General features: G+C 48.5%; 1 protein-coding gene across 3 annotated transcripts in view; it reads right to left on the bottom strand.

The window, feature by feature from the left end:
- The window catches only part of DYM (dymeclin), a 313,818-nt gene that overhangs the window by 48,771 nt on the left and 249,893 nt on the right, over positions 1 to 15,154 (bottom strand). For all 3 annotated transcript variants that reach the window (XM_054179019.1, XM_054179021.1, XM_054179020.1), the window contains one exon: positions 8,013 to 8,126. In XM_054179019.1, coding sequence (XP_054034994.1) covers positions 8,013 to 8,126 — 114 coding nt within the window. The remainder of the gene's footprint in view (positions 1 to 8,012; positions 8,127 to 15,154) is intronic.

Genomic DNA, 15,154 nt, shown 5'->3' with positions numbered 1-15,154 from the left:
CGTCCAAGTCTCTTCTCAAGGTCTTTCAGAGATCACACAACAAGCTACACACAAAGCTAGGCTTCTGCTCAAGGGCTCTGACCAGGTCCTGTCTGTCTGTCTACAACAAGCAGCACAGACAAGTTTGGTTTGTAATGGAAGGAGGAGAACAGGCTTAAGAGACCAGCCATGCAAAGGCCATGCAAAAGCCATGCAGGGATTCAGATACAAGGTACAGAGAGCAGCCTTGGCCAGGCAGGGCTGCCCTGCTCTCAGCTGGTACAGTCCTGCCCCTCTGCATGGTGTAATAACACAAATGACTGATGAACAGATGATGTCTCCTCCCTAAGAGGACCATCTGCAGAAGCAGGGCAGCCTATCCAGGGAGAACTCATTAGCTAAACCAAGACACTGTTTAGACTCCCTCAGTTTTGAGGACTTCACATGCACTTGCTTTTATGGCTATACCGTGGTCAAGAGCCATGTGCCAGGTGACAAAGAAGGTCAAGAGCATCTTGGCTTGGATCAGCAATATCCTGGCCAGCAGGACTACAGGATTAAGGCAAGGATCATCCCCCTGTACTCAGCACTGATGAGACCACACCTCAAGTACTGGATTCAGTTTTGGGCCTCTTGCTTCAAGAAGGACACTGAAGGGCTGGATCATGTCCAGAGAAGGGCAACAAAGCTGGGGAAGGGTCTGGAGAACAGGGCTGGAGAGGAGCAGCTGAGGGACCTGGGCTTGTTTAGGCTGGAGAGAAGGAGGTTGAGGGGAGACCTCATTGCTCTCTACAACTCCCTGAGAGGAGGCTGGAGCCAGGTTGGGGTTGGTCTCTTCTCCCACGTAACAAGTGACAGGACAAGGAAACAGCCTCAGGTTGCACCAGGGGAGGTTTAGGCTGGAGATTAGAAACAACTTCTTCCCTGTAAGGGTTGTCAAGGCCTGGAACAGATTCCAAAGGGCAGTGGTGGAGTTCCCATCCTGGGAAGGATTTCAAGCCACGTAGATGTGGTGCTGGGGGACATGGTTTAGTGGTGGATTTGTCAGTGCTGGGTTAATGGTTGGATCTGATGATCTTAAAGGTCTTTCCCAACCAAAACAACTCTGTGATCCTGTGACTGTTTAGATTCCCTCAGTTTTGGAGACTTCACACAATGTACTTTCTTCTGTTGCTGTGCTTCTCATCCAGAGGTGAAAGCTCTTGTGCTTGACATGCCCTCCTCCAACAACATCACTGTGACTTTTCTGTGACATGTTTGGGTGTCAGCTCTGCTTCCCCAAGAGTGGGGGTGACGTGCCAGGCACACAAAGCTGTTTTGGCCCAGCTACCACCACTTAATGACAGTTTACTCTCTCCCTCTGCGCTCAGGTGCCTCGCCGACTTGGGGCTTTCTTTTTGCCAGTGGAACAAATGGAAGTTAAAGAAGCTGGAAGTACATTGTTAATAGGAGGAGAAATCTATGAGAAGTGCTTTTAGCACCTGAAGAAAAGCTTTTCCTATCAAGAGGCTGAGGGCTTTTACCTCTGCTCCTGTTACATACTTGGTGAAACTTTAATGCCCGCTGAACTAGAGTGCACTCCAATAAATATTAAATTTTGTACCATCCTGAAAAAGGCACAGGTTGATGGCATGGTGGCATGTGTCCACAGCACACACAGAAAACATCCCAGCACGCACACTGGTGACAAAACACTCACTGACACTGGGAGGAAAGGAGGAAAAAAAAAGGAAAGGAGCTCAGAATATGCTCACGAAAATGAAGTCTCTGCCCTAAGTGGCTTAGCTAATGGGAGCTTTTCTTCTCTAAAGCATTAACTGTGGCCTCCCAAGTGTGATCATTCCATGAGCCTGAATGTCAGCTTCCAGTCACTGGCTGGCATTGGAAACAAGTTTTCCCACTCACTGTAAAAGAGCAGTTATCTGCTGGTGAACCCCCACCCCCACCGTGAAATCCTGAGGTAACTCTCAGGCTCCAGACACAGCCCCGCTCCTCATCCTAGAAGTACAGATGCTCCACCAAAGGGAGGAAAGGCAGCCCTGAGAACTTTAGAAAATGTAAAAATGAAGACAGAACAAGGCTTAATTTTCACCTATCACCAGGATCTCTAAATTGCCTTTAATAAGCTTCTGCAATAAACCAGGGAGCCTGGGCTGTGGGCTGCTCGTCTGCGAAGGAGACAGCTCTATCTCCATGTTGTGGCTTCTGCCTCCATCCCTGGCATATTAACTTCACTTATCTCCTCCCACAGACTGAAGGAGAAATAACCAGCTCTTGATTTCAGCACCTGCCCTTTATCTCTCTGTTTATGCAGAAGTCTTCTAAAAGGCTAATTACTCAGCTTGGACTTTCCCTGCCTTCCACGGTACAAGGCTAAAAGCATACGCTTAAAATATTGCTAATTATATTGTTTGTCTCCAGTCAGATTGCTCCAGGTCTGGAAGGAAAAAATGAGTTAGATCTCCTGTTTCCCAGCAATTATTTGCTAAGGGCCAAAAACATGATAAGGGGGGCTGGAACCTCCCTGCTGTGAGGACAGGCCGAGGGAGTTGGGGTTGTTCAGCCTGGAGAAGGCTCCAGGGAGACCTTCTGGTGGCCTTTCAGTTCTTAAAGGGGAAAGAAGAAAGCTGGGGACAGACATTTGAGCAGGGCCTGTTGCGCCAGGACATGGGGTGATGGTTTGAATGAGAAGAGGGGTGGTTTATTCCAGTGAGAGCAGTGAGAGCCTGTCCCAGGTTGCCCAGAGAAGTGGCAGATGCCCCATCCCTGGCAGCGTTCCAGGTGAGGTTGTTTGTGGCTCTGAGCAACCCGCTCTGGTTGCAGATGTCCCTGCTGACTGCATAGGGATTGGACCAGATGACCTTTAAAGGTCCCTTCCAACCCAACCCAGCCTGTGATTCCATGAAAGCAGAGGACATCTTCCCTCAGCACACACACAAATATGTATGTGTGTGTATATGCATGACCTGCTGCTAACACACAAGCTCACTTTGCGCCCCGTGTTGCTTGCCCCGGTGAGAGGCAGGAGGAGCACCAGGGTGTGCTACGAAAGGTGATAAGCACCATTATGCAGATCAGGTTATTTTTACTTGATTCACATCTGAACTATGGTCCAAGCAACAGCCTCAAGGCCTGAATACACCCAAGGCCTCTTGCATGCTCACTTCCTCGACAGAGGCCAAGATAAGCACCTGGAGAACAGTCTCCAGATTTATCTGTGCATGCATTAGGTGCTTACACAGAAGGGAAAAGGAAACATCCCTGTCTGAGCAGCACAGAAAAACCTCTGCTTCAGTCCTCCAGACCAAAACCTCTTTTGTGTTTCAACCACTTCCCTCAGAGTGCTTCAGCTGCAGATGGTTGATCTCTAGGAGGTAGGAGGAACACCTGGGCAGGGTCTCCCGTGGTTCGGAATGCACCATAGCAAAAGGCAAGGATGGCTTCAGACCTCATGAGCAATTAACTGCAAAGCTGATCTATACATTCTCAGGATTCAACTCCACAGCTCTGCATGCTGTAGTTATGAGTAGGTCATGCCAACCCAGATGCAACAGACCCATAATTCATAAAATCATAACATAGAAGGTTGGAAGGGATCTCAGAGATCATCTGGTCCAAACTTTCTGTCTAGGGAGGTTCTCCTGCCCCTCTGCTCTGCCCTGCTGAGATCACAGCTGCAATCCTGTGTCCAGCTCTGGGCTCCCCAGTTCAAGAGAGACAGAGACCTGCTGGAGCGAGTCCAATGGAGGATATGAGCATGACTAAATAGAGTAGAATAGAATAGAATAGAATAGAATAGAATAAAATAGAATAAAATAGACCAGGTTGGAAGAGACCATCAAGATCATCGTGTCCAACCTATCATCCAACACCATCTAATCAACTAACCCATGGCACCAAGCACCCCATCAAGTCTCCTCCTGAACACCTCCAATGATGGTGACTCCACCACCTCCCTGGGCAGCCCATTCCAATGGGCAATCACTCTCTCTTTGTAGAACTTCCTCTTAACCTCCAGCCTAAACCTCCCCTGGTGCAGCCTGAGACTGTGTCCTCTTATTCTTTTGCTGGCTGCCTGGGAGAAGAGACCAACCTCTCCCTGTCTACAGCCTCCCTTCCCGTAGTTGTAGAGAGCAAGAAGGTCTCCCCTGAGCCTCCTCTTCTCCAGGCTAAGCAACCCCAGCTCCCTCAGCCTCTCCTCACAGGGCTGTGCTCCAGACCCCTCACCAACTTTCTTGCCCTTCTCTGGACACCTTCCAGCAAGTCAACCTCCTTCCTAAACTGAGGAGCCCAGAGCTGGACACAGGACTCAAGGTGTGGCCTAACCAGTGCAGTGTACAGGGGCACAATGACCTCCCTGCTCCTGCTGGCCACACTGTTCCTGATGCAGGCCAGGATGCCATTGGCCCTCCTGGCTGCCTGGGCACACTGCAGCCTCATGTTCAGCCTACCATCAACCAGCACCCCCAGGTTCCTCTCTGACTGGCCCCTCTCAGCCACTCTGACCCCAGCCTGCAGCCCTGCCTGGGGTTGCTGTGGCCAATGTGCAGAACCTGGCACTTGGTTCAATCTCCTGCCCTTGGCCTCTGCCCATCTGCCCAGCCTGTCCAGGTCCCTCTGCAGAGCCTCTCTACCCTCCAGCAGACCAACTCCTGCCCCCAGCTTGCTGTCATCTGCAAATTACTGATGATGGACTCGATGCCCTCATCCAGATCATCAATGAAGATGTCAAAGAGCACAGGGCCCAGCACTGATCCCTGGGGGACACCACTGGTGCCTGACTGCCAGCTGGATGTGGCACCATTCACCACCAGATGGGGAGACTTGAAGAAAGACTGAGAGCCCTGGGGCTGTTTAGTCTGGAGAGAAGGCTGAGAGGGATCTGATCAATGCCTATCAATATCTGAGGGGTGGGGGGCAGGATGAAGGTGCCAGGCTCTGTTTGGTGGTGCCCAGTGACAGAACATGGAACAATGGGTACAAGCTGGAACACAGGAGGCTCCACCTCAACAGGAGGAGACTGCTGTAGAGTGAGGGTGCTGGAGCCCTGGTACAGGCTGTCCAGAGAGATTGTGGAGTCTCCTTCTCTGCAGACTTTCAAGACCCACCTGGATGTGTTCCTGTGTGACCTGCCCTCTGGGATCCAGCTTTGGCAGGGGGGCAGGACTAGATGATGTCTAGAGGTCCCTGCCAACCCCTAACTTTCTGTGATTCCTGCCAAAATCATAGTCTAGACTATTCTTCCTGCACACATTGCCCAAGCTGGCCAGGCACAAGCCAACTGCAATCCAGAAGCCACTTCTCTGAGTCAACCATGTCTATACCAGCCTGTGTTAGAGAGATGTCCTTTAAGGAGGCTATGTTGGTCTACACAGCTAAACAGCTTCCAGCTCACAGATGTGAGCTTAAGGATGCAAACAGCCAGTGAGCCTATTGTGGGTAAGGCTGTTCCCACCCATCCAGACATGCCCTGAGAGTGTCATTAAAGCCATGTGGATTAAAGCTTTCTCCTTTATTTAGCTGCTGAAATTCCTCAGCGTTGCCAGAGCTGTTGCGTAACTGTATCTCTAGTTTGATCTTAATATGATTTTGTCCAGCTTTAGAATAGCTTCCCCTGAAAACCTCAGGGACTGAAGTGGGAAGGCCTGAGGAATTGCAGGACTCCAAGGAGAGAGGTACAGGGACAGAGGGCATCAAGACTCACATGCTCATCTCCAGAGGAGGTCATCACTACTGCTGTGTGATGATGCTCTCTGCAGGGACAAATTCATGCTTGACATTACAGATTGCCTTTGGGCTGCAAGGGGCCTTTAAAGCTCAGCTAGTCCAAGCCCCTGCAGGGAAAGCTGCAGCTAGAGCAGGTTGCTCACAGCCCAAAGCAATCTCACCTTGAGCATGTCCAGGGATGGGACATCTCCCACCTCTCTGGGCAAACTGGCACAGGCTCTCACCAGCCTCAGGGTCAAACATTTCTTCCTTCTCACCACCTCACCACTCTCCATCTCCCTCTTTTAGAATCATAGAATCAATAAGGTTGGAAAAGACCTCAGAGATCATCAAGTCCAACCTGTCACCCAACACCCCCTGACTAACTAAACCCTGGCTTCAAGTGCCACGTCCAAACCATCACCCCTTGGCCTGTCACAACAGGCCCTCAGAAAACAGCTTTCTTCTAGGCCCCTGAAAGGCCACCAGGCTCCACTCCCTGGAGCCTTCTCTTCTCCAGGCTGCCCCAAGCCCAACTCTCTCAGGCTGGAGCCTCCCAGCAGAGCCCTTCCAGCCCTGCCAGCATTGCTGTGGCCTCCTCTGGCCCTGCTCCAACAGCTCCCTGTCTGTGCTGAGGACCCCAGAGCTGCCCCAGCACTGCAGGGGGAGTGTGAGCAGAGCCCAGCAGAGAGGCAGAATCCCCTCCTCACACTGCTGGGGATGCACCCCAGATGACAATCTGTTCTCAGTCTTCTTTTAGGCCCCCTTAAAATACTGAAAGGCCACCAAAGGTCACCCTGGAGCTCTCTCTCGTGCAGGCTGAACAATCCCAACTCTCTCAGCCTGGCCTCGTGAGGTTTAACATGTGCCCACTTCTCAAGCTTGTCCACGCAGCTGCAAGGAAGCACAAGCTGTCATATGAACAGTGAAACACTCAGGCATTCCCTGTGCAGCAAGGACACAACCCAAAGGGCTGGGTTTGGATCTGCCAGCTCCTCTGGTGTCCTCCCTTGGGCTATTCCAGTCCTATGACTCAAGACCTGCACTCTAGACCAACCTCTCCCAAAGTAATTCAGTCTGAGGGACTAAATACGTGCCATCTGAGGGACAGAGGGAACTGGAGGGAGGACATTAGTGCATGCAGCCAGCTAGACAATTCCCACTGAGAGCTTTAAAATTATCAGGGTATAAATAAATCCCCAGCCGTCTCCAGCGGCCGGGCGTACTCAGTGTGCCTTATCAGATGCTGCTCCCCTAAAGCCACCACCACAGAAACGGTCTTGAGAAGACATTCTTGGTCACTTAGCATGCAGCAGGAACCCAAAGAAAAAAATAATAATGCAGCAAGCAGACAGTGTTTAAAACACAAACATGGCATACTGGAAGGGAAAAAACCCACCCCCCGCTTTGTCATGTGGTTAAAAGCCACACATAGCTCCCATTTACAGACTTACCTACTGAAACAGACTTCATTACTGCAGTGTTTAAACAGCCCCATTAATGGATTTTAGCCTCACAAAACCTGTCAGGTTGGTAAACCCCTCAGGAGTGCTGAGAGCTTCTCCAAAGGGAATGGAGGCATCTGCTGAGGATTGTACAGAAGGCTCGTCTCCACGCTGACCAGACTTGGGAAGGCCCTGAACTGATTTTTTCAGCAGGTTGGTTAATTCTTAACTAAAGAGAGCCAGGAAATTATCTTTGTAGTGCTTTCTACAGACCTAGTTGGAGGTCTGTTGACCAGACTTGGGAGGTCCTGAACTGATTTTCAGCAGGTTGGTTAATTCTTAACTAAAGAGAGCCAGGAAATTATCTTTGTAGTGCTTTCTACAGACCTAGTTGGAGGTCTGTTGACCAGACTTGGGAGGTCCTGAACTGATTTTCAGCAGGTTGGTTAATTCTTAACTAAAAAGCCAGGAAATTATCTTTGCAGTACTTTATATAGACCTAGATGGAGGTGCAGAAGACTGCAGGAAGAAGAACAAGTTAAGGAAAAAGCAATGATGGTCAAAGTTTGGCTACAACTCAACAATGCATGAAGAGGTGAGGCTGCACCTTCCAAGACACAGGGAAGAAAACCTCAGGAAGTTTTACTTCATTTTGCATGCTTGCATTTAACAATGAATCATGAAAACTCACCCCAACATGCTGGATTTTGGAAATGAAGGTAGAGATTGAAATTAAAACATACACATAGGGCGACCCACAAAGCAATCCCTTATCAGCTGCGAAGGATAGGAGAAATGATGTGCTGCTGTTATGGATATAAAGGGGATGGAGGTAATTGATTGGAGCAGTACACCTTAATTGAGGAGGTCTTGAGCACTTACTCTTAGCCTGTCTTTGGGCAAAGCAATAGCTCCTTGCTTGATGATTTCCAGAACTCTCTCCACTGACAGCTCGGCTCCAGCCTGCTCTAACCGGGAGCTGAAAAAGCTGATCACCTGGAATGAGAAATCAGAGCACATAAATAAGTCAAAGAGGAGAGGTCTCTGGATCAATTTACACACAAAAGCTGTCACCTTCTGTCCCTGGATCAACATGTCTCTGCTTCTGAAAGAATAATCATGTTATTGCTGCTGTCACAGCCAGGGAGGCTTTGTTAATGCCAAACCACCACCTCAAGTGCCCCATGTACCTTCCCCACCACAGAGGCCAGGCAGAAGGACCTGCACATCCCCCCCTCAATGCTCTCATCCTCCATGCATCTCCCTGGTGAGGCCAAGCTGATTTTCACCATATTTCCCTTCCCTCCCCCCCCCCCCCCCCCCCCCCCCCCCCACTTTGCTGGGATCCAGCTGGTCCTTGTTAGCTAGAACACAAGTTAGGTCAGGCTTTAACTTTTATCCTGCTCCAAGCTCAGTAGGTCACACCAGAAGGAGACATCCCACCGGCAGCTCTCCATGTGGGACATCAGAAAACCTCCATTTCTACAGCTCCTTTCATCCTTGAAAGAACACACTTTGCAAACCCCATCCTCTACCCCAGAGGAACTCATCAGTCACATAGTGGGGGAACCAAAGCTCAAAACAACACAAAAAGGGTAGGGGGCAACATTTCAACACCTATTTAGAGCCCTCTGAAAGCACCACGAAAGGGTCAGAACCACCTGGTAGAGCCCACGTGCAGGTGGACACCTGGCAGCCCCCTGGCTGGAGGCCACCGCAGCTCTCCCTCGCAGGAAATGCTGCTGGCAGGTTCCTCAACATCCCTTCAGCTTCCAACAGCACTCTTCTCTGGAAAGTCCTAATGTCACTGACTCACATCAAGTAGTACTTGTTAACTCTCCCAGGCAGAAGAGGCGCGGGGGGAGGGGGGGGAAGCACATTACACTACAAACCCTCTGCCGAGCTCTCTTTGTTCCACAGCGAAACACAGCTGGAGCCAGAAACCATTACCCTAATTATGCCTCCGAGCTCAGTCATGAAACAAAGACAGCTGATGGCTTGATTACTGTGAGATTCAAATTTGTTGTTCCTCTCTTGTGATCCCCCGAAACCCAAGGCTTTGTTTTGAGCAGGTAGATTTGCTGGATTGCAGAGTAATTTTCTCTAGAAACTGAAACAAGTGAGTGAGATAAAGACCTGCTGGAAGTTGGTTGTTTTTTCGTTCGGGGCTGCTGGGGTTTGGTTTTCCTTTTGGTTCTGTTTTGTTTCAAACATGAAAAGTGTTGAAATCAGTCAATTAAAAGAAAAATAATCAAATCAGGTTTAACCCTCTGCACTGTCATGGAATAGTTTAGGTTGGAAGAAACCTTGAAGATCATCAAGCCCGACCATTAACCCAGCACTGCCAGGGCAACACTAAACCATGGCCCTCAGCATCATATCCACACAGCTTTTAAATACCCCCCAGGGGTGATGATGACTCCACCCCTTTCCTGGGCTGCCTGGTCCAGGGATTGACAAACTTGCTGGAGAAGACATTTTTCTTACACACTGCTGTGCTTAGGATTACAGAATCATCAAATGGTTTGGGTTGGGAAGGACCTTCAAAGCTCATCCAGTCCAACCTCCCTGCAGTCAGCAAGGACATCTCCAACCAGAGCAGGTTGCTCACAGCCCCAACCAACCTTACCTGGAACATTGCCAGGGATGGGGCATCTCCCACCTCTCATGGCAGAGGAGTTCCAGCCCTTGGACCACTTTTGTGGGCCTCCTTTGGCCCCAGTTCAACAGGTCCCTGTCTGTGCTGTACCAAGGGCTCCAGAGCTGGCCCCAGCCCTGCAGGTGGGGTCTCAGCAGAGTGCTGCAGAGTGGCAGAATCACCCCCCTTGACCTGCTAGCCTTCCTGGTTTTGATGGAGCCCATGATTATCTCCATATTCCTCTACCTTTATGACTATCTCCACACTTGAGCAGAAGGGACTTATTTCACTGCCCATGGCAGATGTTGCAGGTAGGTTTTATGTTCTTACAGACAAGGACCTGCTGCAGTGCTGTGATCTCTGATCCCCGGAAACAAAATACACCAAACAACAAAACCACCACCACCACCACCAAAAAAAGAGGGGTGGGAAGATGTGCTGAGTTCATGAGCAAAGGAGCTGGAGGGAGGAACCCAAAATTACAGAGGGAAACAGCAAGAAAGAGCTTGTGCAGGGAGCATGAGGACCTTGGAGCGAGGCTGACATGGTTTTGGCATAGGCTCTGGGACAAATTGCTGGTAGAGGATACACAGCTCATCAGAGGAGCGAGCAAGTTGCCCACAAACTTTGAAAGAAGAAAACATCTTCCTGTGTTTCAACACTCCTCTGATGTCAGTAATTGCTGGTGAAACCTGTCCCTGCCCAGGGCATCCATCCCACTGCTGCTGCTGCTGCCTTGTTAGCTCAGGCTCGGCTCAACCACAACAAAAGCAGCGCTTAATGTTTGTCTCTTCATCAAAAGGATGGAATACTCTAATAATGCAGGGGCACACAGAGCCTGAATGAAGCTCACAGATACTACCTGAGTTTCCTATTTTGGAAAGGCAAGGCCTCCAATCTCAACAGGATTTTAAAGGGCTTCTCTGTTGAGTGGGGGTGCTTTTTTGGTGGTAAAGGCACTAATCCTGGTGGAGTTAAAAGAACAAAAAGCCAGACTGGCTTCCAGGCTGTGTCAGCATTTCACAGAACTCTGAATGGCTATTTTTGGTAGGCACTTGATGACTGAAATGAAAAATATCTGCTTTAATAATAATAATAATAATAATAATAATAATAATAATAATAATAATAATAATAATAGTAGTAGTATTATATCTGTAAGTGTTATCTAAGCGTTATGTGCCTTCCTGCTTCAGGCAACCCTGACAGCACAGTGCCCTAGTCAGATGCTCAGGTGACCAATGAGTGGCACAGTGAACTAATAATAATAATAACAACAACAATAACAATAATAATAACAATAATTAGAATAGAATAGAATAGAATAGAATAGAATAGAATAGAATAGAATAGAATAGAATAGAATAGAATAAACCAGGTTGGAAGAGACCTTCAAGATCATCGAGTCCAACCTATCATCCAACACCACCTAATGAACTAAACCATGGCACCAAGCATCCCATCAAGTCTCTTCCTAAACACCTCCAGTGATGGTGACTCCACCACCTCCCTGAGCAGCACATTCCAATGGCCAATCTCTCTTTCTATGAAGAACTTCCTCCTAACATCCAGCCTGAACCTCCCCTGGTGAAGCTTGAGACTGTGTCCTCTTGTTCTGGTGCTGGGTGCCTGGGAGAAGTAGAATCATAGAATGAACAAGGTTGGAAAAGACCTCAAAGATCATCAAGTCCAACCTGTCACCCAAGACCTCATGACTACTAGACCAAGGCACCAAGTGCCACATCCAATCCCCTCTTGAAATAACAATAACAACAACAACAACAATAATAATAATGATGATGATGATGTAAGGGGAGAAAGTTTAAAAGAGAAAGGAAGACAAGAAAAACAGAAGAAAGAGAAAAAGAGGAAAAAGAAGAAAAAGAAATACAAAAGGAAAAACTAAAAGAAAAACAAAAACCCAAAAAAAGGCAAAAAAAAAAGTAAAAGAAAAAGAAACAATAAAAAAAATTAAAAGAACTGAAGAAAAGAAAAAGGAGAAAGAAAAAAAATATAAATAAGAAGGAAATTAAAAGAAAAAATACTAAAGAAAAACACTAAAGAAAAACAAGGAAAAAAAGGAAATAAAAAGAAGAAAAGAGGTTAAAAAAAAAAAAGACAAAAAGAAAAGAGATCACTTTAACAAGGAAGAACCTAAAAGAGGCATTTGCTTATCAGCATTAGAGGAGTAATCAAACCAAAAGCATCCAGCATTATATCCCTACAGTCCAAGATGTCTCCTTGGTAGCACAAGGTATTAATCCTTGACCTTGTAATCATAGAAGGGACCTCCAAAGGCCACCCAGTCCAACCTCCTCTGCAGTCAGCAAGGACATCCTCCACTAGATCAGGCTGCCCAGAGCCCTGCTGAGCCTCACCTTGAATATCTCCAGGGATAGGGCCCTAATCACCTCCCTGGGTAACCTGTTCCAGGGTTCCACTACCCTCACGGCAAAGAACTGATACCCAATCTAAATCTGTTCTTCTCTAGTTCAAAACACCTGGCTCCTTGTCCTGTCCCTCCAGGCCTTTGTAAACAGTCTCTCTCCATCCTCCTTGCATCTCCCTTCAGGTACTGGAAGGTTGCTATTAGGTCTGCCTGGAGGCTGAACACCCAGGCTGAACACCCCCAGCTCCCTCAGCCTGTCCTCACAGCAGAGCTACTCCAACCCCCTGATTTTTGTGGGCCTTTTCTGGACCCTCTCCATCAGGTCCATGTCCTTCCTGTATTGAAGGCTCCAGATGTGGATGCAGTACTCCAGGTGAGGTCTCACCAGAGCAGAGCAGAGCAGAGCAGAGCAGAGCAGAGCAGAGCAGAGTGGCAGAATGCCCTCTCTCCATCTGCTGGCACTGCTGCTTTGGATGCAGCCCAGGATGTGATTTGCCTTCTGTGCTGCAAGCTCACACTGCCTGCTCCTGTCCAGCTTCTCCCCCACCAGCACCCCCAAGTCCTTTCCCACAGGGCCGCTTTCTATCACCTCCTCCCCCATCCTGTATTGATAAGGAGGCCAGGACAATCTGCATGAACACAAAAATACAGAATGTGATGTGAAGGAAGGGCAGCATTTTCCTTTGAAAAAGCTTTCATCATAGAATCAGAACCTTAGAGTGGTTTGGGTTGGAAGGGACCCTTAAAGCTCATCCAGTCCAACCCCCCTGCAGTCAGCAGGGACATCCCTAACCAGAGCAGGTTGCTCACAGCCCCAAACAACTTCACCTGGAATGCTGCTAGGGTTGGAGCATCTCCCACCTCTCTGGGCAACCTGGGACAGGCTCTCACCACCCTGTGTTGAACATTTCTTCTTTCTCTTCCTTTCTTTAGTTTCAAACCATCATCCCTTTTTCTGCCACAGCAGGGCCTCAGAAAAAGTCCGTCCCCAGCTTTCTTCTGGACCCCTTGAAGCACTGAAGGGCTACAAGAAGATCTCCCTGCTTTTGTTTCTGAAGGAACAACCACAACGTTGATGATTTCACCCATCCATTGTTTTCTACAGAAGCTGCAAGGCTGAGCTGAAGAAATATTTCCATTTGGTACAGCATGCACTAAGCAGCAGCAGCAGAGCTATCAAGGATAAGATGTTTGCTCCACTTGATTCCTCCAGGTAGAGTGGAGATGCTGTATTAGTGGCATGATGAAAGGAGGAGAAAAGGAGAAAACAAACCTCTTGTCATAAAGAAGCGCAGGATTAGCACTTCAGCTTCCTTATGAACACAGAAAACACAGCTATGGTCAGGAGTGATAGTCATGACCTCTGTCCTGGAGCAAAAGTGAGGCAAAGCCAGCTCTTGCTGAGTTAAGAAGGGATTATGAGTCAGCAATGTGCCCTTCTGGCCAAGGAGGCCAATGATGTCCTGGGGTGCACTAAGAAGAGTGCGGCCAGAAGGTAGAGGGAGGTTCTTCTCCCTCTCTACTCAGCCCTCATAAGCTCATATCTGCAGTACTGTGCTCAGTGCAGTTCAAGACAGAAAGGGAACAACTGGAGAGAGTCCAGTGGAGGCTACAAAGATGCTGAGGGACCTGGAGCATCAATGTGAGGAGGAAAAGCTGAGAGCTCTGGGGCCTGGAGAAGAGTGGCCCCAGAGGGAATCTGCTCAGTGCTGATCAGTATTTGAAAGGCAGGGGGCAAGGGGGTCAGAGGCCAGACTATTTTCAGTGATGCCTTAGAGATAGAACAAGAGGCAATGGGCACAAACTGAAACCCATTAGATTCAATGTGAACATGGGGAAAAAACTTCTTAGTTGTGAGGGTGCTGGAGCCCAGGAGCAGGCTGCCCAGAGAGGCTGTGGAGTCTCCTACTCTGGAGAGATTCCAAACCCACCCCATTGTGATCCTGAGCAAGCTTCTGTGGGTGCCCTGCTTTAGCAGGGGAGTTGGACTGGATGATCTCCAGAGGTCCCTTCCAACCCCAGCCACTCTGGGACTCTGTTATGCTGTGAATCACCTTCAGGTGGTTCATTAACAGGAGGAAAACCACCAAAGGTTTAGAAGCAAAGTGCTTAAATCATCCAGATTCACTTTGGAGCTAGGAGCATGATCAAAGATGTCAGCTCTTCTTCTCAACTCCCCACTCCCCAGCAACCAAAGCGGGCAGGGGTGAGGAGGAGAAAATAAATAAAACAGTAATAATAATGATAATAAATACTTCAAATATTTAGCCATGCTCTAGTAATCAGCAGGAGGAAAGTTTATCTGTGGCTATTTTAAGGCAAGCCAAGAAAGATCATTTCTCATGTCAGCTGCAAGTCCTGCAGGTCTTGAAACAGGAGTTGCCGTGCCAGAGTTGAGCCAACTCAACAGATTGTGAAATCCAGCAGTGAAATCTCTAAATTCCTGGTAGGAAATTCCATCAATCAAATCCTTTGCATCACTGAGATGTTGCTCCTGACCTCCTGATTTCCATCAGGCTATTTTGCAACCAAAATTCTAGCAGCTCCCAGCTGAGCCTGTTCAGCCTACACAGTCTCGGGAGCTCACAGGAACTGTGGAAGTGATGGAACCAATGAGCTCTCTTGATGGCCATGAACCAACCTCACCTTTAGGAACTACTACAGAGGAGTCTCCACCAAGTTTCTGTCAGATCTGAGATTGCCGACCTCAGATATAGGCCACCTCTGAAGGAGGCATATGTGGAGGTCACAGCCAGAGCAGGAACCACCATGCTCCCCTTTGTTCACCACCCAGAGGAAGACCACCCCACTTTGCCAAGCAAGATGCACAACATCCTCCTTGAGATGACTTTCTAAAATGCAAAGTAAATTAACAGGAAACAGGAGGTATTTGACTTCAGTTTCTTCTTGTGCAGCATTAACCACTCCCACACCTCCTCCATCAGCTGGCAGTGGTGATATTTAGCAGGTTTACACAAACCTAGAGGTTTTCAGTAG

Source organism: Dryobates pubescens, chromosome Z (genome assembly GCF_014839835.1).
Source record: "Dryobates pubescens isolate bDryPub1 chromosome Z, bDryPub1.pri, whole genome shotgun sequence".
NCBI classification, from domain to species: domain Eukaryota; kingdom Metazoa; phylum Chordata; class Aves; order Piciformes; family Picidae; genus Dryobates; species Dryobates pubescens.
Note: the sequence above shows the minus strand (reverse complement) of the source record. Positions and strands in the feature narration are given on the sequence as shown.